Source organism: Rousettus aegyptiacus, unplaced genomic scaffold, assembly GCF_014176215.1.
Source record: "Rousettus aegyptiacus isolate mRouAeg1 unplaced genomic scaffold, mRouAeg1.p scaffold_m13_p_1, whole genome shotgun sequence".
NCBI lineage: Eukaryota > Metazoa > Chordata > Mammalia > Chiroptera > Pteropodidae > Rousettus > Rousettus aegyptiacus.
In genome coordinates this window covers 7320868-7347677 of record NW_023416284.1, presented here as the reverse complement: position 1 = coordinate 7347677, position 26810 = coordinate 7320868, and the positions used below count along the sequence as shown (strand labels likewise).

General features: G+C 48.3%; 1 protein-coding gene across 10 annotated transcripts in view; it reads right to left on the bottom strand.

Moving 5' to 3' along the window:
* VPS13D (vacuolar protein sorting 13 homolog D) overlaps positions 1–26810 on the bottom strand; it is a 216958-nt gene that overhangs the window by 25549 nt on the left and 164599 nt on the right. For all 10 annotated transcript variants that reach the window (XM_016149454.2, XM_016149446.2, XM_016149452.2 and 7 more), the window contains 2 exons: positions 23397–23529; positions 20385–20580 (listed from right to left, as the gene is read on the bottom strand). In XM_016149454.2, coding sequence (XP_016004940.2) covers positions 20385–20580; positions 23397–23529 — 329 coding nt within the window. The remainder of the gene's footprint in view (positions 1–20384; positions 20581–23396; positions 23530–26810) is intronic.

The following is a 26810-nucleotide window of genomic DNA, read 5'->3' as shown; positions in this document are numbered from 1 at the left end:
GAACAGTGACAAAGTCATGACGTGGACCTCACCTTCCATGAATGAAATTCACCGAGTAGCTACTCTAAATTGCACTAATATTTGGGGGAAAAAAAGATACATACTAACATGGATGAGACGTTGATAAAATGACAAATATCTAGAAGGTAGGCTCAAAACAGGATGGGAATAAACAAAAATATGCTAAAGAGGAAGACCAATTCTAACCTTAAGGGGTTTAAAAAGGATGAGGGGGGCACAAAGAAGATGCGAAGATAATTCACAGAAGAAAAACTCCAAAAACTCCAACTGGAACAGGAAAAGATGATTCGACACCTGTGATAAACGAAGAAACTCAAGTAGTAACACTGCGACGTTCACGCTCTCAGATCGGCAGGACAGAAGAGTCTTTCTTCTCTGAGCAGTATCTACTTCGGGCAATTCTTGACTGAAGTTTGAGTGAACGGCAGGCTGGGAGAAGGCTGGAGGAATGGGCCCCCTCCATCGCCGCAGGCGGGAGTGCAGGGTTTCACCTTCTTAGAGGACAACTTGCAATGTGTCTCAAAATAGAAAAACGCATATGCCCTTCGACCTAGCAATTTTTTTTAATGAAATGTACCCTAAAGAGAGATTTACATACATATGAAAAGAAATATGCAAAAGATGCTTACAATAGCAAAAAATGGGAAACATCCATCACTAGAGAACTACTTAAGTATACTGTTGTATATATGTAATTAACTATTACATAAATGTTAAAAAGGATGATTTATTTTTGAAATGGAAAGAATTTATAGAGTCAGTGTTAGACATCAATACAGCTTCTCCTATTCATGTAAAATCACCTACGCGTACATCTGTGTACGTGTGTGTGTGTACGTGGATACATTCGTACATAACCCAGCAGGGTCATCATTATTAGCCTTTTGGTGAGTATTAATGGCCAATGGGATTGAGTTTTCTTTTTTAAAATGGAAATCATAGCACCTGTCTAATTGGTTTGCTATAAGAATAAAAGACATAATTACTGCAAAGCCTTTGGAACAGTGTCTATATGCTGTAAGTACTCACATATTGTTTGAATTCTCAGAACAGTTTACATTTGTATGTATCTTTAAACTCAAACGCTAGAACTAATTTTTAAAAAGATGATTCAGGGAGCAGTCAGGCACAAACAGCAGAGTGTCTGAAGCACACTTAAGAAGCAAAGCATGAATGAGTACCAATTCCTACCATCACCTACTATAAACAAGCACGAGCTGGGTGCAGACTCGGAAAGAATGAGTCAGAACGGCCAGGCCCTGCCTAGAATGGCTTTCTTGTGAGGAGGGAGCCATGGCTTGACCGTTCCTCTGAATGCCACTTCTCCCAAGGCTGGTAGGCCGGGCCTACACTGTGCTGGATGGCGGCGAGGGTCAGGGCATTGCTCTGTCAACCAGAGGGTGCTTTTTAACCCTGAACAGGGAGAGAGAAGCCTTCTCTTGCTTGCAGTAACTGACCGGCTCAGAGCAGCATGTCCTCCTGACTGACAAGTGGGAAGGGTCAGGCAGGGCTAAAACGGACCCAGGTGCTCATAGCACTTTCCCTAACGAGCCCCATGGAGGGAGACGTGAACTGCAAAAGGGGTGCTCTAAGAATGGGTAAAAGCAAAAGCACTCTGCCCCCCGGCTTGCCCGAAATTCCCTTCCTAACACAGGGAGGGAGAACATCTGGAACCGGTTTCGAGGCTCTCCAGCTGCAGAGCCACTAGAGTGAAGTTCGTGTTTCACTGGAAATTGCGTTTCAGGGGCTTACAGACTGTCCTTTCTGATTCTCATCAGGGTGAAGTACAGCCTAGAAGACAAGCTGGTTCAGAGACCAAATCAGCTTCGCTTTGAAATGTTCCCCTTTCCCCATCCCCCTTTGAAAGCAGAATTAATGGTCCAGGTGGTAAGAAATCAAAAAATGAAAGGAAAGGACTTGGGGTCATCTCAGGTGCATTTCTACGCCTTTATAAAAATCAGGCATGCACCCCCTGGGTCAGAGCTGACACCAAAACTTCAGAGCACTTGTCCTCCTAGGAAACAAGAACCAACCAGACTGAATCCATTTAAATTGTCGGACTGGGGCTTGCCTCTATAGGACTAGAAAAAAATGTGGAGTCAAAATGTATTTGAACTTGCTGAGAGCCAGGGAGGCAGTGAGGAAAGATGCTAGACCCTTTCCGACGAATCTGGTGCCAGCCACTGCTCACGCCCCACCGCGTGTTTTTGGCAGTTGGCCGCCCCAGGCCCCAGGACACGGGCTTGCGAGAGCAGAGCCGGTTAGCAGTCGGCGCCAGCGCTTCCGCCTGGGCCTCACTGCCTCTGGGAGAAGCAGGTGCATCCGGGAGTCTGTCTGGGGCGGAGGCAACAGCACCCGTCCCACGGCGCTCATGGTGAAACCTCTGCTCCAGCCCCTCCTGCCAGCGGAGGGTCTGTTTCTCCCCCTGGACCTGGGGGGCAGAGGCAGTTAGGGAGGGCAAGCCCCTGGCTTTCCAAAGACCGAGTTCGGGGTGCAGAGAAGCAGGTGTGGACACCACGGATGCCCACAGAAGGTGAGTCGCACGAGACAAGAGGCGGCTCTTCAGCTGTCACTCTTCAGTGCTCCCTCTCCAAAGGACCACTGACGCCAGAAGCTCGGACCAGATTTCCTTCCGTATGTCACATGAAGCACCGGAACTTTTGAGTCCTTTCCGTCTTAAGATTTTTGCAGATAAGAACTTCTATAAATCCCAGTTAGTGGGTGACCTGGCTACCTCCTGGCATCTGCCATCATCGTGAAACGGACGAAAACAATTCAAAAGAGCGGCGGCCTTCCAAGGCAACTGCTCGCTGCTCTCTCAGCATCTCTCTCTTCACACCCATGGCTGGCCACAGCACAGCTCCTCGATGCAAAATGAGCTATACGCATGACAAGGAGAACCCCAAATAGGCGCCCCATTAAAAGACAGGAGTACCAAGGTCTGGAGCCCAGACTAGAGTTAGCTCCGTCCAGGGATTCCCCACCAGAGCCTACTTCTAGGCTCTTCAAGCACCTTGACCATGGAAGCATAACAAAATATAGACTCCTACAATCTCAGAGCTGTCTGGCCCTCCAATCTCTTCTACATCTAGAAACTTTTTCTTAGGCCCCACAGCACAAAATAAACAGAAGTTATTCTTGGCCACCAAAAGAAGGCGAGCACATGCTACCTGGACATTTTCCTTCTAAGGCTGCCTGTACTGTGTACCTGCCAGCGTTCCCCGGCGACCGGCTGGTGAAAGACGGCCCTGGCCGGATGGCAGAGCAAAGACAACCCGGAGCCAGGATACGTGTCTGCTGTGTTGTGAAACTGACAAGCTCTGAACGCGGAAGGCTACTGCGGTTCATCATCTGGGAAGGGGTCGGGGGGTGGGGGTGATGGCGTGCCGAAGGAAGCACCAGAGACAGCACAGCTGCTGGACACAGAGCTCGGCGACCTAGTTCTAGGTCAAGCTGGTCCGGAGTGAGGGCAAGTGCTAAGCACGCTTCACGCTGCGAGGTCCAAAGTTTGTAGACCTTCTCTCCTAACTGCATCAGCATCTTTTCCCACATCTTCTGGGTCACAGGCAGATATCCAGTTCCCACCCTCCACATCCAACAACCAAAAGGAAGTGATCTGAGACCTGCAAGATACCTTGGATTGAAATCACGGCATCTTCTGCTGGGAGAGACCAAGAGATGCCCCGGAAGGAACGCGGCAGTTAGGAGTTGTTTGTGTGCCCTGTGTTCGGACTGCCAGCGTTCCGATACTGGTTCCTTCTCTCACTGCCTCTGAGATCTTAGACAAGTTGCCTTAGACATCTCTGTGCCTCAATTTTCCCATCTGTAAAAAATGGGGAAACCATAGCACCCACCTGACCGGGCTGTTGTGAGGATGAATAGTGACACGAGTGAGGTGCTTAGCACGGTGAGTGGCTCGTGTAAGCCTTAGTATTTGGACCATCATTCCGAGCTCAGGGAGCTGCCTAAGAGGCCTTGTGTGCTGCAGACGAGCTGGAGCAGAAGTGGCAGAAACCCACGTCATGCTCGGGCATGGACAGGCAGGTCTCCAGTTTGGCCGCAGGATGCACCTGGCTGATGGACGGGACTACACCGCCCCATAACCCATTCCTCCCCTAGGGTCCTCTGAACGCAGGCAGCCCGTTCTCTCCGACTGTTCTTGCACCAAGCCTGCTTTGTCCATTTAGTCAGCGCAGCATGACTGCGGGACCCCAGACGTGCCCACCTCCCCACGCCCCCGCTGGTGGCGGGCCGAGGCCCTGCGGGGTGCCTGCCTCTGCTGGTCAGCACGCCAGGCTAACAGGCCGTTCCACGGGACACCCCACCATGGCCCCGTTCCAGCATTTAGGCTTGGCCATGGGCGGCCATAAGGGGAATTATCCATGGGCTTCGAGGAGGCTGGGCAGCGGGGAGGCCAAGGACATCACCCCGAGTCCCGGCAGCTGGACGAGAACACTCTGCCATCAGCGTCCGACCCCCTCTGCCACCAGCGCATCCTCCTGGGGACACGCAGGCTTCCTGTTGTGTCAGCCTGTTTCCTGTGGCAATGTCATACTGCACGCAGAGCGCTGCCCACTCACAGCACTGCGGTGTCCCGTTTCTGGCCGGGGAGGAGGGAACCATCATTGCGCCCCGACCCTCTGCGCACGGCGCTTCTCCCCTCTCCCCAGTCCCGAAAAGCACGGTCGGAAGAAAGGACCCGTGCAGGCTCTCCTTTCTGACCTCAGACGGGCAGGCTCTGAGTGGCAGCTGGGCCTGCTGCACGCAGTGTGAGGGGGTTAAACAGGACAGCCTCGACTCTCCATAAACTTTTGCCCTGTGGATATGTACTCATTGGCGGCAGTACAAGACTCGAGCTGTATTACACGCCTTAACGATATGGTTCAACTGTCGGTCAGGCTTGGGCCTGGCACCGGGCCAGACCGCAATCAATGGGACACAGAACCTCCCCCTTTCAGATCATCACGAAGGCTCATATTATCTCCTTTTCGTCGTGCTGGTTAAATTTATGGAGCAGAACCCCGAAGCCGCATTCCTCGGCCAGGGCCGGCCCACGCGGCCCGCCCTCCCTCTGCTCGGTGCTGTAAGCGAGCCGAGCTTCGGACGGCTGCGGGGCTGTTAGTTCAGGCCCTGACTGTTTGCTCATGACTGAAATGAAGAGAGTTCAGTGGAAGGGCAAAAGGACAGCCTGAGTGTAAACCCCATCCCAGCAGGCCCTGGGCCCCACGCGCAGGCCCCGGGCCGCGCCTGAGCGGACGGCTGCACTCTGTTCCCACAAAGCAAGATCTGCAGGCTGATCTCTGATAAACCCTCTGTGAACCGGGCACCAAGTCCTCCTGTGTCGCACCCCCACCTGGACTTGTGGGTTCTCGGGTCCCGGGGGGGCAAGCTGGCCGCTCAAACCGGCAAGGCTCAAACGAGCCGCAGCTGTACAGCCACGTCCCAGCCTTCCCAGGTCCCACGGGGGGTGCAAATGCAAACACTGACGAGTCGCTGGTCCCCTTCCAATGTTCGCTCAGAAGAAAGTCAACTGGCCTCCAGGCCTGGCTGTCAGGGTGGGTGCGTGAGCCGTGCCCGTGAACATGCGTGTGCGTGGAAAGGAGGGGTCCGCAGCAGATCTGGTCTCTGGAATCGAGCGGGAGAAGGCCCCATGCATCGGCCCCGCCCAGTCCGCCCACGTGCTCTCATCCTGGATCTTAACTATCTCTGAGTCACGTACGAAGGGTGAAACAGCAGCCCCATGGGCAGGACCTCACTCTGGGTTGAGAGATCACTCCCTCTGGGGGGTGCCTCTGCGGCGCACCCCAGGGGGTGCCGTCTGATGACCGGAGGGGCGAGTCCCGGCACTCCACGGGAGGAGCTGTGGCCCCACGGCTCACTGCACATGTCCGGCGCCTTGGTGGTCTACTACCTGTCAAACGAGGCTGGACGTCTGGAGCGGTTGCTAGAAACCTCCCAGCCGAAGCTCGGGTGTGAAAGGAAGAAGGTATAAGCAGAACAGAGAGAAAAAGCCCCAACTCCAACCCAAACCAAAGGCGTGGGGAGAGGATCAGGCAGGAAGCCTCCGAGGGGGACCGGGCGGCTCTTAAGTGCTTTCCCGCCAGCTCGCTGTGTCTTTGGGGCCCGCGGCCGCTGCTACGCAATCCTAGACGGGGGCCCACGCTCGCTTAAAAACAAGACCAGAAATCCCATGCTAGTGACAACATGCAAATGGGCGTCTTCCAGTTCTGGGCAGCGGCGGCCGCCTTTGGAGGGCTCTCGTGAGGCCAGTGATCTGTTTGGAATCAGAGCCTGGTTCAGCCTGAAGGTAAGAGGAAAGCCAGCTTCCTGAACCATGGATTTCTGAATGGGAACGGCACCCACATCCTCATGCTTCCCTCGCTAAGTTCCCTCCCTCGCCCGCTGTGCTGGCACTTAGTTGCGAGCTAATGACTTTGTCATTCCGAAGCCTGAAGCGCCTTTTGGGGGGTAGAAAGGAGATGCCATGGAATGAAAGGATCACAGGAAACTGTCACTTGCAATTGAGAACCGCTTTTCTTATGGTAATGCTTCTATTGTATATCACTAGTTCTGGTTTGTTAAAAATAGAATTTATAGAGAACCACTTAAGTCAAGGAAGAAGAGGCCAGAAAGAGTTAGGTAGGCTAATTTAGGAAATTCTCAAGAAAAATGTGTAATCCATTCACTCTGTCTCCAGGTAGTCGTATCCCAAGTTCAGGGTTCAATTAAGTCTGTAGTCATAACAATGCCTCCCATCTCCCAGGACAATCTACTCAGCACTGCACACACATTATCACACAGGTTACATCAACGCTCGTAAATAAATCCGTCTCGGTTAGGTGTCGGTGCGTAACAGGAGGGCTCCTGGAGGCTTAGTTTGGGCCCATCGTGAGCCCAGATGCATTGAGATTCCCTGATATGTTAAAATTTGGAAAACTGGACCCACCCCTGAGAATGAGGCTCTGTTACAGGCCAAGACACATGGAGAACCTGTCAACAGTGACCTGGATGCTCCCACTTCCTGCTGGGCTGTCTCCATCTCAGGGTCACTTTGATGACCATATCCCAGGGACATACGACCATGATTAAAGAGGCCAGACTCCAAAAATGCAGGAACACACGCTGCTCACAAACAGGATGCAGCAGCGGCCACGACACAGGCCCGGAGCTGCCATTGGCGGACTCGCTGCTGCCCGCGTCTGTCCACGAGCCGCTCGGCACTGCTGTCTACTCTAGCGCTGCGGGCCGGGCAAAGGCTTGATACGAGTTTGGGAACTAAAAGGAAACATGCTTTGGAATTCGCTTTTTCACACCACACACATCCCTTCTTGGTGCAAACTGGCCTCTGGGAAGGCTTTTTTTTTTCCATATTGGCTAAAAGAAACTAAACGTCCAAGTACCTCTGCAATGACCACACATGGGGGAGCGGTCCGTGACAACGGTTTGCCTGCATGCTGTGTGTCATGCAGGCTGTCCTCACACCCTCCCCCATGTGATCTGCCCGCCACATCTGGGGCCACTTGAGTTTTCGCGAGGTGAGATCAGAGGAAGGGCTGAAGCAGTGACAGGGCAGGCCTAGCCACAGATGCAGCCCCTCGGGGGATTAGATGTAACCAGCTTAAATGGTGCTGAGCCAGGCTGAGGTTCGGGCCGAGGCCAAGGCGTGCTCAGGATACTTTAGGGACAAACCTGCATCAGAGTAACTACTGCCTTAGTATTTTTAGATAACATTATCAAGCTTTCATATGTCCTGCCTGGGCTTTCTTCATCTCAATGGCCAGACAGCCCTGAGAATGGCCCTCTCTGTGCCCGTCCTCCAGGGGGTCACACGACTGGTTATTCACCTTGGCCACACAGGGATGACCGGGGTGGGGGGGGGGGAGGCGAGCCTGACTTGAGGAGGGGATAAAAAGCTGTCTGCACGAGGCCACAAAACAAGAGTAGTTTCAGGGCTGGAATCAGGGTTCTGGTCTCACAGTTGCAACCCTGTTCTGCCAAGGGCCACGCTGCCTCTGGCACACAGGGAACATCCAGGCAGGGTATTTTGATTACAGAGACTTGAGTCTAGGAGAAGCTCATGCTAGACTGATAAAAAGAACGTGAATGGCGGTCACGTTAACACGATAAATCGGAATGATGCCCTGTGCTACTCAGTCAGCTCCACTTTGGCATTTTGGGCATAAGAATAAAATCCCATGAATCCTACTCCCAAAACTAAATTCTATAGCATCATATTAGACCTCAATAAATGCGTTTTAAAAATCTCTTAGAAGAGCACTTTGTACTTATCACATGGTCTACACGACTCTAAGCCCCAAATGAATTGCCTGGCCTTGATGCCATTCCTGAGAGCAGCCTCTCCTGCTTAATGACACCCAGAATTTCCTGGGACTTACAAAGGGCGACGGGAGCTAAATTTCTGCAAACAGGACAAATGAGAAGATGAGCTTTGCAATGAATTATGAAATGAACATTTATTATCTAGAGAAAGCTCATTTTCAAAGGCTCACAGCTTTACGGTAACCCAGAGTTAGCTCTACTTTCGTTATACAGAAATCATGAACTCAAGAATGATGAAAGCAATGTTTTAAAGAGCCCATCACACGTTGCTGAGAATGGAATGGTTTTTTCCTTTTAAACTCCAGCCCTGAACCCGAGAGCACTTCCTTTTTTAACAGACATCGGGGACCCCAGCCCACATGATAACACTGTCGTGAGCCCGGCCTGGCGGGAGTCAGACAGATAAGCCCTTGATAGCTCCAACAGCCCCACTGAGGGGGATCTGATTATACAATTCGAAACCCCTCAACAATACTGGGCAGTGGGCTGTCACGCGTCTGGAAAACATAACCGTTTTTGAAGAATGCTTTTCAAGCCACGTAATGCTTTTCAAGCTGTTTATCGAGAGTTGGATGAGCAACGGTGGCCTGAAACAGTGTGTCAGCTGTTATGGGGTCGCATGCCCCATCCTCATTTCCGTAAGCACTCCGTCATGCTCGGTCGTCCTGCCCTCGGCAGACAACAGATGCCAAGGTTTGGAGACGCTCGCTGCATAGCTTCTGCCCGACAAACCTGGCTCCGGGACAGATTTCCGTGTCATGTGGGGCTTCTGGCTGAACTCTGCTCGAACCCAGAGGCATATCGATTACAGCAGACACTAACAATAGTTTGGGGTCACCTGCCCTTCACGAGTGAGTTCAGAGCGAGTTCGTGGCCTCCACACACCTTTTCCAGGGGGTTCTCGCACACGAAGGCTGAGCGCCCAGGTGAGTGCCTGCACCTAGGTGCAGACGCCTGATCTTAACTGTCTGTTGTGTGAGAAAGAGAACGGGGAGCTGTGAACCCCTCATCTTGGCACTATAGCAAGTGGTCAGCAAGTTTTCGGGGGCAGGGAAAAAGTCAGAGCTAAAGACTTATAATCCCTGTTTTCACTTATGCTCAACGCCCTACATTCAGAGAAAATACAGACGGATGCCATTTCCTGAGCCCTGACTCTACGCCACACGTCAGGCTAAGTGCTTCATATACATTGTACCATTTCATCCATACCCATATCACCACCCACCGAGGCAGGCATTATTATTCCCTTTCCACATGAGTCAAAGGAATCTCACCTCGGAGATAATGAACGGGGGGGGGGGCATTGCTCCGGGCCACAGCTAAAAAATAGCAAAGTGGTGACGCGCTGTGCCCTGGAGTCACGGACGTGGGAACCAGCAGTGCTGTGGGAACCCCGTGTTCGCCCTGCAGACGCCTGCCTTCTGTTCACACCGGCCAATACCGTGCCCCTTCCCATCTCTTCTCCAGAACTGGGGAAGACCTGTAATTGTACGTTCTTCCCTCGTCTCTCTCTGAAACGAGCGCCTCTCTTTGAAGAAAGACCTCTTGCCCTTGGAGTGTCGAGATAAGAAAACTTTCAGCAACTTCCCTTGGAAACTGCAAAACACCCATCGGCACCCAGGATCAGAGCACAGCCCCTCACCAGCTGCCGGCCCCTCTGAGGCGCTTTTATGGTTCAGTGAGGGGTGGTGACAGGGCCATGTCACTACCGTGGGGTGTGCTGTTTCTTTCATGTTCCTGGGATCTGACAAGAGCCTTCTACAACCTGTTTCTTCACAACATACGGAATGAGAGATTAAAGGCCAATACCAGACTCAAGGCTGGGCTTGGGGCGAGCAGCGGCTTCGCTCCAGATGCTGTCTAAATCTCCCTGGGAGAGACAGGCCCCCGAACGCCCCGGCAGACACTGCTCGAAAGTTGGAGGGGGGTGGGGGTGAGGGAGATAACACACATGCAGTGCACAGAACGGTCCCTAGCTCATTGTGAAAATTTAAAAATGTCAGTAATGTTATTGTTATTTGTCAATAACATCAAACTTTAAGAATGTTTTAGCAGAAATACGGGATTTGGATTTTAGCGAAACCACATTAATTCGGACTAACTAGCTGGATGTGGAGGGGAAAGAACATCAGGAAAGGGTGAATGGATTAGCGAAAAGTCTAAATTGTACAGGCCTTTGATTAAACATGACAGATTAAGCCAGAGACCCCTCCAAAGTGAAAGCAAAGGGATACAAATGGCGCAAATCCAGAAGGATAAAGAGAAGGTGTCAACGATATTTCAGAAGCTGAAGAGCGGCCGGGCAAGTGGTGCTGAAATGTAAGCCCGAGGGAGTGGAAGCCACAGAGCAGAAAGCTAATGAGCATGGTAAACCCGCTGAATTTCAGAAAGATGGAGGCACCAAGACGCCCGAAGGCCTGGGGCACACGGGAAGAACAGGGAGCAAGATTGGTTAAAAGACTGTGTGAGAAGCAGTCAGACCTGCAGGTCCCTCTTCAGCCCCCATTCAGCCTGCCCACCCCCCCCAGCAGACTAGAACCAACAGGTCCCCACCTGACCCTTCCAGGCCCCCAGGCCCCACGCAGAGTCCCCAGTCTGCTTGTTAGTGCCTCATCTTTACATGGGAACGGAACAGAAAGTCAGCATCACCAAGCCTCTGGGAACTGTCTCTGTTCACGAAAGAAAAAGACCAAAATGAACAAAAGAAAGAAAGAAATCAAATGAAAGAAAGAAAGAAATCAGCAGAGTTACAGGGCACTGACCAGCTCTGTGGAGCTTAGAGAGAGGCCAGTCCACCCAGGGGAGAGCATCCAAGAAAAATTATGAAACCGATGAATCACCTAGCACGTCTGTAAACACAGAGGAGGGGCTACAGATAAATTAGTAATCGACAGATAGAAATTCTCTTTAAAAAAGGAGTTACTAACCTTGGTGAAAGACGCTGAAAGTGAACTAAGAGTTTGGGGATAAGTTGAGAATACGCATCTAGAAAACTACGTGAACAACAATAAAAGCAATTACCAACTCCAAGGAGAAAAAACCACCCAAAAGTTAAACCAGAGAGGAAACATCGCCATAGTAACCTAGGTGGCTTCACTGGGAATATCATTCACATAGTCATAATAACGTAAAAAACTGAAAGTGATTAACCCCAAAAGGACGATATAACTATTGAAAAATGGGGAGAGGGAACATGTATGTATAGCAATAGAAAGTCAAATGATACCAAGAAACACTACTATACTTTTTTTTTTTTTTTTTTAAGAAACATGGAGGCAAATATCTCCAAATTGAAGAAAGAGGCAAAAGTGTTGAAAGCAGTTGCCTCTGGGGAGCGGGAGTCAGAGGCGGGGAAAGTGGGCCCCGAGACCCGGAGAGGTACACGCTTTCAGATATGTAGAAGTTTTTGACTTTTAAAAGTGTGAACAGGGACTTATTCTGATAAAATAAAATAAAATTCGAAAAAATTAAAAAGATTGCTATAGCGAGGGAAGGTCAAAATCACAGGTTTTTAAGAACACCGTCTTTCTTATTTGTAGACACTAAGTGATATTTAGTAAAAACATACAAGATAAAATCTTTATAACTGAAAAATCAAGAGATCACTGGCCAATTGTAAACAATTAGTAAAACCATAATGATTTGTTTTGAAGGAGCTGTGATGGGCCTCGTAACAAGGCAGAAAAAAAAAACAAAAAACGCCTATTTCTACCAAACCTTCCCAAAGTGTTGTCATCTTCAAGAACAAATAGCAAGTTAAGTCACTAATAATGGGATACTTCAAAAAAGCTATAGAGACTTGCTTTAATCAACATGTTAGACTAATTTACAAATACTGACCCCAAAATAGCTTGGTGATCCTCAAGTACCTGGAAGACTCTTTGAAAATGGTTTTGTCCTCAAGTATTTAAACATTCTCAGTCCTTAACACCTATTATCTGCCTGGGGCACAGCACATGTCAACACTTAACCAGTGAACAAATTCCGACTGTTAATTTGCCTATACTTGAACCACCGTGCTTACTAAGCAATTGGATCTAAATATCACAAGGTCAGAACTGGCCAGATTGAATTAATGGAACCCCCCAACAGTTCAAATGACAACATAAAAACTCTTTGAGGCTCGCATCTGTTCCCTAGGGATACGAAGGCGCTCAGCGCTGGTAATTTGGCCTTAATGCCTTAGGGGGTGGCAGGTGCCAGTCCCTACCACCCTCACTGTGCCGCTGGAGCAGATCGGCAAAGTCTAGGGCACAGCCTTGACCTCGGCCACTGGTGGGAAGGCCACACTGCCCTCGGCGCAATGCCCCGCCTAACCCGCCAGGGCGACCCAGGATGCCTGGGCCCCATCATCCTCGTAACGAGTTTTGCTCCTTTGAAGTTTTCTGCAGTCCTGGGATTTTATGATATGGCTTGGGTCACCCCTGCCATTATCTATGTTTGAAGTATGTTTGGGGAAAATCTACTAGGAGCTGGCTCTGGTGTTAACACAGAACAACCGCCTCATAAAAACTGCTTTCCACAGGAGTTCAAAGGAGCCTGTCCAAATATTGTGCGTTTGTCCTGCCCTACCGCCTCCGCTCGAGTGGAAAGCTGAGGTTCTGCCAAGGAAACTCTGACACAGATACACCTTCTCGGCCTCCTGACAGGGCTCAGGCAGTGCTGACTCCACCGAGGGGCCTTCTGATGAGCTGGACTGGCACTGTGAAGTGCTCTGCTCTGCGCTCGCCATGCTGCTGAAGTTAAAATTTATCGGGATGGTAGGTTAAGGAGAAGGACTAAATTAGGTAAATGACTGTGAGATGTCTTTCTGACATGTGATGAACTCTTTCCAATCGTTACTTCAAGAAACCCAGTAAAAGTCAGGAGCAAACCAGGAAGGCTGACAACTGTTGGCAGGATGCCAAAGTGAAGCGTCACATTACAGTGGCTCCTATAGTTTAATCCACATTAATCCACCATTGCCGATATGTGCTATTTATCAGCAGGATGATGGATGGTCACCATATTTCCAACAGAAAACAGCTTGTCAAGGAAATTAGCCAGGTGCAGGTAGCTGTTGGCTGGTGGCACATTCATGGAGTCGCAGAAGGTGAGAAGAGTGGCATTATTTTACATTTCTGCAAATCTTACGTCTTGCTTAACAGAAAACAGCTGTGTTCTTCTATCTGCTCCTACAGTTACTCTGCTGCGGTATCACACCTCGTGCGGCTTCTACGCAACTCCGCCACACATTGATTAGATGGTATTATAAGCACAGTTCTTTATCTATATATGAATTGATACATAAATATACAAAAATAGGTTTGACCTTACAGATCCCCGAGAGGTTTTGGGGTTCCCCAGGAGTCCCTAGACCATATTTTGAGAACCTCTGTTCTAAAAGGACCTGTATTTGCAAATTTTGTGCTAATTAGAAATCAGTTTCCTCCATGTATTAAAGTAAATCCACTAAGGACACAGATTAGTCACATGTTAACCTGATTTGCATTATATAAGCCTGATACAGTAAAACTGTTTCTTTCAGAGTATATTGTGATTAAAATGTTTACTAATTCCATTTTAGGCCTCCGTCCCACCACTTGACAAATTAGTGAGAAACTTAGTAAGAATCTGTCTTTGAGAGGCAGTCTGGCAAGACTACTAGATAAAGGCATTGGGACGAATGAAAGAGGGTTAACTGTAACATCCAAACCTACCTTTTCTTCCCCCAAAGATTAAAAGCCCTGGCTTGTGATACAATACACTACAGCCTTCGATCCCCCGCTAGCCTAATGTCCTCCACATGTCTCAGAATCATTTTAATTCCAGTCTGGGAGGAAGGGATTTGACTCAAAGGAGATCGCAGCTTCATGCTGGGCAAGGAGGGATGATGCTCAAATGGAGAGCCAGGGCCAGACAGTCACCAAAACTTAAAAATGAGTGAACCCGATTAATGCCTTTGCAGAGGACTTCCATCAACGGTAGATGGCTTTTCGTTCTTCTCTAACGCACGAAATAAATGTTTTCTTAGGAAAAAAAAATACACTGTTGTGTTTCTCTTGAAATTCAAACCAAAACTCTCAAACACATATCTTACGTGTATACAAGGCTGGGTGTTATTCCAGAGTTCTAAAAACCAAGTCACTGAAGAAGAAGGAGCCTTTAGATCAACACTGGCCTGATTATTTAATCTTTAAATGGAAGAAACCAAAATCGGAAAGCGATCACACTTTCCATTCTATTTTCTTTGAGCAAAGACCTGCTGGTTGAGATATAAGGACTATGCTTTAAAGATGTACATGCCTAAAATCAATTTATTTTGACTTCTGGAAGCAGGATTGTGCCGTTTCCATGAAGTCAGTCATCTCTGCATGCCAAAAATGGCACACACACACACAAAAACAGACACTCTCCTTTCTAGAAACAATTGTAATGTACCATGACCAAAAAAGTGTTTTTTTTCCCCTAACAGATAATCTTGCATAAAAATGAGCCATGGGATTTCAGAAATGCAGAAACACACACACCTTCCATTTTTTTAGCAACAGATATGACTTTCCATAAGTTACGTTATAATGAGAATGGCATTGTCTAGATAGAGCCTTTGAGTGAAAGGGGAATACAGTATTTAGAGTTCAGCAAGAGGGAAGAAGTCTGTCTTAGAAAATAAGAATTCTCTGCTTGTGTTCCTATGAGACGAATTTTAACTTATAAGGCATGAAGGACTGTTAAGATGTTTCTTAAAAATATCTTCTCTTGTGACTTCATCAGCTCAGTTTCTGACCCGGACGAGACACCCTAAGTCATTAACGCCGCTCTGAGTGTTGCCTCTTCTTCTGGGATTGCACAGGAGTGAGGAGATGATCAGCTACCTTCGAGCATCCCGTGGAAAGGCCTAGTTTGGCAAGATGAGGTGGTGAGAACATATGGCTCTCACCTCACACATACCCACGGGTGAGAAGACGACAGATATGGTGGCTGCCCCTATAAAGTTCTGTGCCACTTTTGAGCGACAGAAGAGAGATTTGAAGTCTCGCCCCTTCAGCTGGATGCCACAATATTTTTTGTTTCACCAAGATCTAGTTCCTTCTCATGATAAAACTGACATGTCAACCAATGTGCTGGCTGCCCCAAGCAGCAGTCAACCAAACCAACTGACATTCATGCTCAAAGGTAAGAAACGGAGGCTCGGGGTTGTTACGATGTGCTGGGCTCTGGGTGTGCACCCTCACCAACACACTCGTGTTTAGATCGATGCTACTGGAGCCTACGAGATTCATCTGCAAGGAGCATCTTTACTTCCTAAACAAGCATGAGGCAGTAGCTACAGGATGACCACCTTTCTGAAGGGTTCATTTTATTGGGTAGCAATTAAAAACATTTTCCTATTAAAACGGACATGGGATAAAGTGTAAATTTCACTTATAGTTTCGAGACAAAACAGAAACTTTCTGAGGGTTCACGTGGGCCACCAGTGTACCCTCCTCTCCCTTGCACGGAACACCCATGGGAACACCGAGAGCTGCACCATAACATTTTAATTTCTGTTAGGTTTTTACCTTTGTGAGTTCCCTAAAGGCTCAATGCAAGCCGATTCTGCTTGATGTGTTGCGTCTGACACCGAGAAGAGCAGATGGCTGCTTTCAGGGTAGAATAACTAAAAGCGGGACTGTCAAACGGGGTGAAGGGTAGTAGAAGCATCGCCTAAATGCCTCTGCTGACTCCTTCCTGACGTCCAACCCAGGGGTGTTCAGGTGACCCATGAGGGTCTCAACTCTTTTATCCCAGAGTCATGGGCAAGACGCAAACACTGTGATGAAAAGTTTTCCTCGAGAAAATCCATTTCAGTCTCGCGTCTAAGAGGCTATTAACTGAACGTGCCTTTCACAAATTTTGGGTGGTGTCTTAGGAGTGTTTTTACTGAAAAAGTCAAACATGCCCCCATAAATCTTCTCTGTGAAGTCAACCAAACGGCTACTCAAAAGTTCTCGGAGCCACTGGAACTCGCACCTATGCGCACAACACGGGGTCCCGGGATTCCTGAGCACAGGCAGAGCCCTGATGTTCTGGAACGCTGACCCACTCCACCCTTCAAACCCTCCACCCGCCCCAACCTGACTCAAATGACGAGGTAAGCTCCAACACTCGCGAGCTTTGCTAAATTAGCTTAAATATTTCGAGTCCTGCCAACTCCTGTTTCTTCCCCTGGTTTGAGTCTTGACTAAAACGGTGAAGAAATATCTTGGATAAAACCTCAGGATCCAGCTTCATAAATCATGTGCCACTTTCCTGAAATGCCATGCATCCCAAAGCCTACGACAGAGGGTATTTAGAGAAATAAACAAGCAAATCAAGAGCTGACGGTCAGATGTTCCTCTCTTTTCAATGGTATTTTTGCCTTCTACTGGGAAACGGCTGCCCAGGGGTCCCTGGGGTTTTCTCCAAAGTATCTTTTCAGACGCGACCATCAAATGGCATCACGCACGCAGAGAACCGGGCACGCAGCCCAGGTCGCGCGCCCTGCTTTGGGCTGCTGAGGGGTGGCAGGGCTTTTCGCCATGGCTTCGGTGGCACCATGGCGTGGTGGCATCTGTGCCATTTTCATAAACTTTACTTGGAACGGACAGATGTGGCCCGATGCACGCGGACGAGGAGATGCAGCCCGAGCCAGCAGAACGCTGCCTTGGACAAGGCCTCCCATTTCAGTTCCAAACCACACATACTTGTACAGTTAGCAAATGCAGCAAGGGATACTGGTCCACACATCCACGCCGAGGCCAAGGCTCTGCTGTCCTCCGCCCTCGTCTCTCCCCCGCCCCCACCTGCCTTCCCACGGACTGCTGGGCTGCATGGACGCTGCAGAGAAAAGGGAGGCGGCTGCCCCTTTCGAACACTTGCATGTTCTAACAAGGAGAGGAACTTGGAAGTATTTTCATCTAAGAGAACCGAAGGGGGGGGGTTCCCTATAAATAAAGTCATGTTCAAATAAACAGAAAAAGGCGCCAATGTTTCCTGTAAAGCCACTTTTCAGATGGATTACTGGAAGGAATATTCTTTCACAGTTTTATGGCTTACTTCGCTATCATCTGCTTAAAATTTGGGTCACTTAAAACAGAGATGCTAAGATCTAAGCCTCCACTTGGATGAAATATTACAAAGGAAGCAGAAAGTCTCATTCCAAGAGCAGACTCAGAGCAGAACTTGTGGACTCCTGGGTTGAATTCCTGGCTCAGTCCCTGGGCTCAGGTCAGCCCTCGGTCAGAATCTCACTTCTAATCCCTTCGAATCGTTTGTTAGTCCCTGTTGTCTAAACAGCGGGGGGAAAAACCCTGAGTAACACCCCTGGACCCTGTTCAATCAACTGGGATGGCTGGAGAGGGTTATAACTCACTTCCAAGAAACCAGGGTGATTTAGACCTTGGTGGAATGAGTAGGTTCCTAAGAGATCAGTGTCATCAGAACAGACCCTCAAGGCACTGAACCGTTTCCCCACCTGCTCCTGTAACGTGACTTTCAAAACCAGTATCACCTAGCATTTTATAGTTCTTTATATTATGTTTATATTCACATTAAAATAACTCTGGTTAGGCTTCAAACGCCTTGATGGTAGAATAGACAGGTACCTTTACTCCTGATTTATAGATTTAAAAACTGAGGCTTAGACAGGCCAGGAGCCTTGCCCGAGGGCCCAATGCTAACAGGTAAGGGCTTTGGGACCCAGGTCTATTGTCTTCCGGGACAAGTGTTCTTTTTTAACAAGTGGCTCTTCATTAACAAACCTCCTACCTTTGAACCTAGATAAATGGACTGATGGAAATTGGTCAAAGTGTTTCTGAAGAATCTGTAACACCTTTCCAGTGCAAAAAAGGGCAAAAGGCCAGGTGTCTTGGAGGCCCCCAGTTAGCACGGGTCCAGCATGTGCCCCACTCACCTGATACCTTCGGCCACTAGTGGCCCCTCCAGGAACAGAGAGGAGGAGCAGATGCCTAATCCCCTTTCCTGCAGGCTGTCACGCCCACAGCCCAGGACTGCCTGGCTTCTCCTCACCTACCGTCGTAGCTTTTGTTTCTGGGAGGAGCGCACGGCCAGGCACTGCCAGTTACTGTCTGCTCTGAGGCAAACCACACAGCTTCTCTGCACCCCTCTGGCCCGCAATGTGATTCTCTCCTCGCTTCACCTGGCCAACTCCTACCTACGCTTCAGGCTTCACCTCAAATATCACGTCCCGAGAAAAGTCTTTCCTGACCTCACTGGCCACCCTCTCCCCTTTGCCTTGGCTGATTCTACAGTCTCACCGCGCCCTGTGAATGTCCTGTGTCACTGACCGCAATTCCAGCAAATAATCGTTTACATGACTGTTTGATGTTTGCTGCCTCACTTGACCATAAGCCCTTTGAGCCCAGAGACAGCCTTACTTTATCTAGCTTCTGCTACATTCCCGACCCTGGGTTCTTAGGAAATTTTCGGTCGGTATCTACTGACTGAAAATGAATGAATGACAGATACATGCTGGCTGACACTAAACTGAACCTTCTATGGCAATGCTGGACATTCCGTGCCTTTCTTGTGCTCCTAAAAAGAACGCAAAACTTTACCAAGACTTCTAAACTAACATTATAGAAAATTCAAGTGATTTCTTTCTGGTCAATATCATTAAAGCTCACAGCACAAAATAATAATAGTTTAAAAAATTCACAGATACATCTCAGGTTCTTTTTGAAACAAATCACTCAATCCCTTCACCGCTCTAGGATTTTAAGAATAAGGATGGTTCTTTTGGAATTTTTAGGGGGCTTCTGATTTCCTCACTTGATTAGGTCTTACTGTCCTGACAAAATACCGGAGGTAGAATTCTTGGCCTTTGAGCGGACATGGAAAAAGCAATTGGAAATTCTTTTGAAGACTCCCTACTGCCCCTCCCCCTAACTTCATAACTGCTTCAATATACTCAGGGATTGTTTGAGCTCTGTATCTGGGAATAGAACGCAACTTAACTAAAGTAAACTCTACAGATCCTTTTTTAAAGAGCAGCTGCCTCCAGATGGAAGCCATTCTGGCAGGATGCATTACATGGTTCCAGTCCGCAGTCTTAAGCATTTCTCCCACTGCAGTCCTGAGTCATCGGTCAAGTTTTCTACTGACAGACAAATCGATTCATTTTAATTGGGGATGGTTTCACCTCAGGTCCCATTTGAGGGAGCAGCAGGGTGTGGAAACAGTCTAGGCCCTGGCATCCTGAAAGGGCACACTAACTCACTCAGGGAGAAGCTCCTAGACAGGCAGCAGCAAAACCCTCAGCTTAGGTGGAGTCCAGCTCGGCCAGGACTGTACTGCCCATCACACCCTTTGTTAAGATCTCCGATTAGTCACCCTGGAAAGGGGAGGCTAAAATAGGCCACGAACACAAACAGCTAAGGTAACGTGGTTGGATTCTGCGGGATGTGGAGCCGTGTGGGCTGTGGCTGGTTTCCTGTCTCAGCTGGTCTTGTGGCAAGACAGCGTCCGCAGCAGAACTGCCAACTCGCTCGGGGAGTTTCACCATGAGGTTGCGGGACTGGCTGGCACCGTCAAGTAGAAGGAGAACTAAGGAGGGACAGACCCATGAGGTGAACCGCAACTTTAGAGATTCCAGGATTATGCCATGAGGCTCAGGAGCAAGACCCAGCTTGCAGACTGAGAGTCTTCTTAGTGGGCAAGTGGGAGTCTAGTTTGGTGAGGAGGGGAGGTTCGTAAGGATGCGATCCTACTTCTGACCCCTCTAACGAAGAAAAACAACATTTCGTGTACATGTCTATCTCTCCAATATATACAGATATATAGATACACATATAGGTACAGATCTGCAAAACCTCATGCCACATTTTTGGGCCTCATTTTCATGTATTTATATTAGGTGAGTCAGAAATTTTAGTTATGTGTTTTCAAATACTTAAAAAATCACCAAAGCAGAAAGCATATGATTAAACTCATCAGTAAGTGTTGGGAGAAGGAGCGGACTTGGGCTCAAAATTGCAAAAGGCGCTCCCCCCGTGAGCACTGACCTGGGGCCACTAAGTGTGGCTGTGTCTCTCACCGCCTGGGCCGTTTCTGACGCAAAATCCAGGGCACCTGCTACTGGCTTGGTGACAGTGCCAACGAGGCCTTTCCCCAGGCCAGATATAAAACCGCTGACACCCCCTTCTGTCTTCACACCTTCCACTGTTGACGTTATCACACTGGTCAAGCCACCAATGATACCTAGCAAAAAAGACAAGGGCTACTGTAACCGGGCCAAGGTCCAAAGCAACAGCATTTAAAGCTACACCTCTCAATTCCATGCACCTGGCAGAGTAACTCGGGGGCATTCTACCCATCTGACAGGTCACAGGCAGGCCAGCTCAAGACCAAAAAATAGCAGATATGCCCCTTAAATTTGGAGCTCGAGAATGTAATATTATATATTTTAATCAGAATATATGTTATATATAAATATATTGTATATTAGTCAGAAGTAAACTTATGTTCCAGTTTTTTAAAAACTCAAATGAAAGCTAAGAGGCTAACAGCGGCCTTCTCAATTCCAGAGCTTGGGCAGCACGCGGGCTGTTGCGGGAGGAGGCAGGCAGCAGGATTAAATCGACAGACTAGAAAATAGGGCCCTGGGGGAAAGCTGGGACCCCATAAAGCATAAGGCAGAGAGATAACTAAGTATAGGTATTTGGTTTTCAAAGAACACGATGTGACTGGCCGACACCGCCAAGTGTTTGAAATGGGGCGAAAGCTGCAGCGCACTGCTGGGGTCAGGTGTAGGCAGAGTGAATGATGAAGCCGTGATGGAAGTCGCTCCCCAAACGCTGCCGGGACCCTCTACGGGGTCAGTTCAAAGGACCAACCTAGGTCAAAAAGACACTCCCGACATTCTGAAAGTTGACAGTGATGACCTTAAAGAGCCTCCAACGTGGCCGGAAGTTGGCCAAGGCTGGCGAGGACACGGGCTGCAGGGAAGATGTGGGCCCTGTCCAGGGAGCATTTCCAGGATTTGTGCCAGGGACACTACAGGATGTTTACCCTTTGATGGTGGGGCTGTGAAGAAGCTCTCTAGACTCTTCAGCTCTAGTGAGACAAATTGGTAAAGGAAATTCCCTGGGTGAGAACGTACTAACAGTTCATGACATTCCTTCTGGATTCTGGGTCCCTCTGCCCCAGTGAGGCAACATCCCTTTCCCAATCCTCTGAACAAAGTTCATGACGGAGACAGAGCATCGCTGAACTTGGGTCTGGCGGGGCCTACAGTCAAACCGAGTGTGACCCCCAGGTTTTAAACCAGGGAGACTGCTCTCTTCTGAGAGCTTTTTCATCCTGGAGGAAGGATCTCACTCTAGACTACTGCTCTCACATAACCCAGAGCTTGATGGATCTTCCTTGAATGAGGCCACTGGTTCCTGGTCTCAGAACAGCCAAACATCTCCTGGAGATGCTGTACATATCATCTGAATGAGCCTTGGCTGGAGGGGATTTTGTGACCTTGAACTGGTTACCCACTCTCTCAGCACACTGGTGCATCCATCTAAAAAGTGAGGACAGCCATGCTTTCTCTTCATATCCCAAGGATAAAGGATAAAGGCAATTATAGACAGCACAGCATTTTATATTCATTAAAAAACAATCATCTATTATTCCAATGCACCATCATTAGTTACTAGAATGACTAAATCTTTAATCCCAAATGATTGCCCAACAATCAACTTTTAAAGCACATAAACAGATTAGTTTCGGGCAAATTTTATTTCTAGCTTAATGTCTCCCTGGGGGCTGCTCCCTTTCCAGTTGGGTAGGCTTCAGGAAAGCAAAGGCATTTTGATCCAAACCTCGCCCTTAGGAAAAACTGATAAACAAAAACTCTGTCCTAAACATTGTGTCCTAAACATGAAGAAAAATATGATTTTTATTATTTATATTCCTTCTTCTTCTTCCAAATGCTGTTAATCAAAACTTCATCAGTCTTGATACAACTTCCGATAGCTTCAGACTATTCCTAAGAATCTGGTACAAACAGTTCGATTTACTAACCATTACTAAAGCATGAGTTACACACCAGGTATCATAAAAGTACTTAGGTATGCATAAAAGGCGCTGCAAGTACACGGGTAAACACGAAGTGGTCATTCTCCTCTCCTGGCTATTGTAGCCTATCGGGAAGGTCAGACCCACACGGCTGGCTACAAACACAACCCAGGCTGCCATGTGTGCTCTAATCATCGTTAATTCTAAATGGGGACAGTGGGGCTGGGCAAACATCATCTGAGGTGGACCTCATGAGTTGAGCAGGATTTTGGTAGGCACTGAAGTGAGGAAGAGAAGCGGAGGGCAGAAGGAACGAGTGAGCAAGGACTTGGTGGCATGAGAGCGGTTTGTGGCTCTGAGTGGCCAAGGTCGGTGTGGCTGGGGGACGGTGGCTGGAAAGTTGGCTGGGTATCTGTTTCTGAGAGTCTTGCATGCCATGCTAAGAAGTTGTTGGGAAAAATACAACAAAGGGCAAATGGGTCAGAATTGCAGCACTACAAGCCAGAATTCAAACAGATTCAGAGACCTGACACATCACCTACGCCTCTTGGGCACAAGGATTTATGGTCTCTGTGAATGTGCATTTATATGAGACTCAGAAACACCTGGGCCACAAACCTGGTGGCCAACTTCACATTTCACTTCTATGGAAGGAGCGCTCAGGAAGCAGAAGGCATGTCTTGAAACAGCAGTTCTATATATTTTTAAAAGGGGTTCAACTGATAACACCTTATGACACTCTGGGAACAGAAGCCAGAGAACAGGAAGGAACTGCAACTATATGGCATTTTGAAAATGAATGAAGAGTTCTCACAGGCTGTAACATTTCAGTTGCGAGATGGATAAAATAAGAGAGCTTGGACAGTTATCAGGCACACCAGACACCCAGCCAGGATCTCCATTGCTGTCGGCTTTCTTTTCCCTCCTTGCAAGTGAATGGGTGGAAAGGCGCCTCTGAGGGACTGCGGCATTAGAGCCATTCTTCTCCAGCCTGGCAGCATGTGACTTACCATGAGCCAGGCCATGGATGCCGGCTACGAGGTGCTCACCACTTGTGGCTGCGTGGTACCTGATGTACTCCCGCTCCGACTGATGCCGATTGTCCATCGTCTTTCCTAGGCCATCCGACAATGTTCCTGCAAACTGCAACGAATTAAAAACAGAGGGAAAAGGGTTTTAAAACCTTTGCAGTATTTTTACAATTTTAATTATTTTAAATAAATACTTTCCCTTCCTCCCAGCTGGAATTCAGCAAACACCAAGTGAGAGAGACAAGAACTGTGGCGTCTACATACTGTATGTCCCAGGAGGTGGCTCTCAAGCACTGGACACATACGAATTGCGGGACACTTACGCTGGTGGACACAAGGTTTGCAAAACGACTCCTAAAAATCCATAAGGACATTTACCTTCCACAATACTATTGCAAATTTACAATAATAATAGTAATAATAAAGGTATAACAAAATGGCCTGGGGGAGAAGAGGTGAGCTTTGAGATTCCATATGTTAAGAACACAACATCTTTGCTCTAACCATCAGGAAGATACAAAATAGGAAAATGTAGCAAATTGTTGTTTTAGAGTTTGGTATCAAGTTTTTAGAGACATCAACTGCCCTTAAGTTTTTCTTTCACTTATTCAACTATTACCAACCATTATCAATCCTGTTGGTCAAAAAAAAAAAAAAAAAAAAAGAAAAAAGAAGAAGTATTTGGAAAAGTTAACAGGTTAGATCACCTTTCATATGAAGTGGCAGACTTGAACTCATGACTTCAAATGCAAAATCCTACCCCACCCAACAGGAGAGAGATTATTTACCCTGGCATATTTTAACTAGAAAAGCTGTCTCATTCATCAAAGCTGGATAAAAAGGACATAAAACTCTGTTTTGTCACAAGACAATTTGAAAAGGTTTAAAGTGACAGTTAATAAACCACAGGGTACTTATCCTCATCATTCAGGCATAAAAAGGGAAGGATATCAAATATATAATTAACCTTCTTGGGAAGGATCTACCAAAACAAGTGGTTTAAGTGCCAATGACCCAGGACTAACCTTTCAGAAAACTCACAGGAATGTTATTCAGATATAAAGCTTAGTGAAAAGACTCGAGGCAAACAGCATGCCTTGAAGGCCCAGCACATTGGGCAGTCAGGGGCCCTATTACATTCTGGTCTGGCAAGGCTGGTTACACAGATTTGCCGTGGAAGCCATCAGTCCTCAGGCTTCTTGACGCTAGTGACAGGAGAAGGTGAGCTCTGTGCACCCAAGAGGAACTGGAGAAAGAAACAGCAATTCCAGGTAAAGCAATGGTTCCTGGATTGAGATATGAGAACATCCCTTCCATTTACTCAGTCCAAATGCTTTCACAGCCTAGGGCAGTGAGAACTGACCTTTCTGGAGATGCAAACCCTGTGGTTATTTGCTTTTTGCTCTACCTTCCCTGTCACTTCCAAATTAAAGAACTTAAAGTTAATGAAAATTAATTTTACAGTTTCTTTTAGGACAGACACACCACAGGACGTTGCAAAGCCAGCACTTTGAATCACTACGTGGAGGTTTCAGTCAGGGACCCCATCTGAGAGCCCTAAGCCTGGGCAACTGACCAAACCAGATTCTAGTCCTCTCCCAACCATTCCAGTAGCTCCGTGACCTGGAGGGAGGTGTCCCGTCCCTGAGCGCCCCCCTCGGCATCTGGAGAATAGTGATAGCACTGACACTGTCATGTGGCTGGAAGGATGAGTGACGACGGCTTGGGATGGCCCCAACTAGCATTCTTACTGTGGAGAGCAGTCAGATCCTAGTCCTTTGAGGAACAGCCTGCGTCCTTTGAAGAAAGCCTTCCAAAGATTTAGAATCATGGTCATTTGTTAGGCTTTACCATAAAAAACAAACAAACAAACAAAACCCCTTTTCTTTCCAGCAGATAAACACCAGCCTCCAAAGTGAGTTTTTGGAGTGGTATCATCTATAAAATTAGGGTGTTGGACTTAGTGGTTTCCAAAAATCATCCCAGCTCTGACAGTGTATGATCTACGAACCAAGTTAGAATGTCATTATTAAGCAGCGCTCGCTCACTCAGGGCCCAGCACAGACTTAGGTACAGCTGAGGACACGGGCAAAGAGCAGCCTGGGACCCATCCTCAAGGACGACAGTCTGGTTAGGAAGATAAGGATTCCATACGAGAAACAGCCAGCGACAGGAAGCTGAGCACAAACTGTTGGCACTCAGGAAGCGAGAGAAGAAAGGAAAACGGGATCCTTTTTTCTGCAAAGGGTCAAAAAAAAGAGCCCCTGCTATATTCTGGCATTATGTAAGTAAGGTGCCAGTGCTCTTCATTCAGGGCTTGGACGAAATGCCTCTCTGATGCCATAGAAGAGGTGAGGGGGCAGGGGCGCTGAGGGAAAGCGCTGTCGGCAGAAGCGCACCGCGCATGCGCCCGGAGCCGCGGGCGCCACGTGAACAGGTCCAGCGGCACCGAGGCTACATCTCGGCCGTCTTCACGATTTCCCCATTTTTCTTAAACTCCTACTTTGCATAAAAATACATATTTCCTTGGGAAAAGTCAACTACCCATTCTAGCAGTTGACTAGGGAGACGTTAAAAGTCCCCAAGTAATCTAGGCAGACTGCCCATACCAGCCCCTCGCCATCAACTCGCCACCAGCAAGATGGATTTAATACCCAAGGTTTATCAGGGAGCCTGCACCGAAAGCCTAATTACCAACTGATTCTGCTACGGCAGCCTCGGCGCCCTCAGCACTGTCTCATTCTGGGTGCTCTCTGTACAAAAACGCCACGCCGACTCCAGGAGGATGGGATAAGATGACCTATGATCCCGCGTCCCCTTAAATGCCGGATTCATCCATGTGCTTCCCAGGTGCCCCCCCTGTGCCGTGGAAAGGTGCCAGCACCTGTTTGACTTACGCTAGGACTTCATTCTGAATTCCCACGTCCCTGTCTATAATACAATTAATTACTCATGCAAGACAGCTGGACTTGTCCTTTGTCTTACTTCTGAGTAAAAGGATACAAAGATATTGACAGGAATTGATGACAAAAGTCTTCGCCCCTAGAAATGTGGCTTTGAGAACTTAGAAAACTTGGGAAATTGCTGAAATCTATGACCGCCCCCCCCCCCAAACGCAGACTGATGAGCGGTTAATCTGATCTCACGAGGAGAGACAGTGGACGCGCACTAAGCCAAAGCCAGCCTGGGGAGGGTCCTGAGGCCAAAGGCTGGGCCCGGGCCAGTCCACTGGGCTTCCGAGGACTGAATCCAGGGCGCCACAAAGCTGTGGCCTTCTCTCTCGCTGTGGGAGCACTTAGTCATCCCTAATTCCATCTCTCATTCCCCACCTCGGTGGGAAAGTAAATCACACCCTGTATCTTGTTTCTCCCTCAAAGACAGGGTGAGAACACA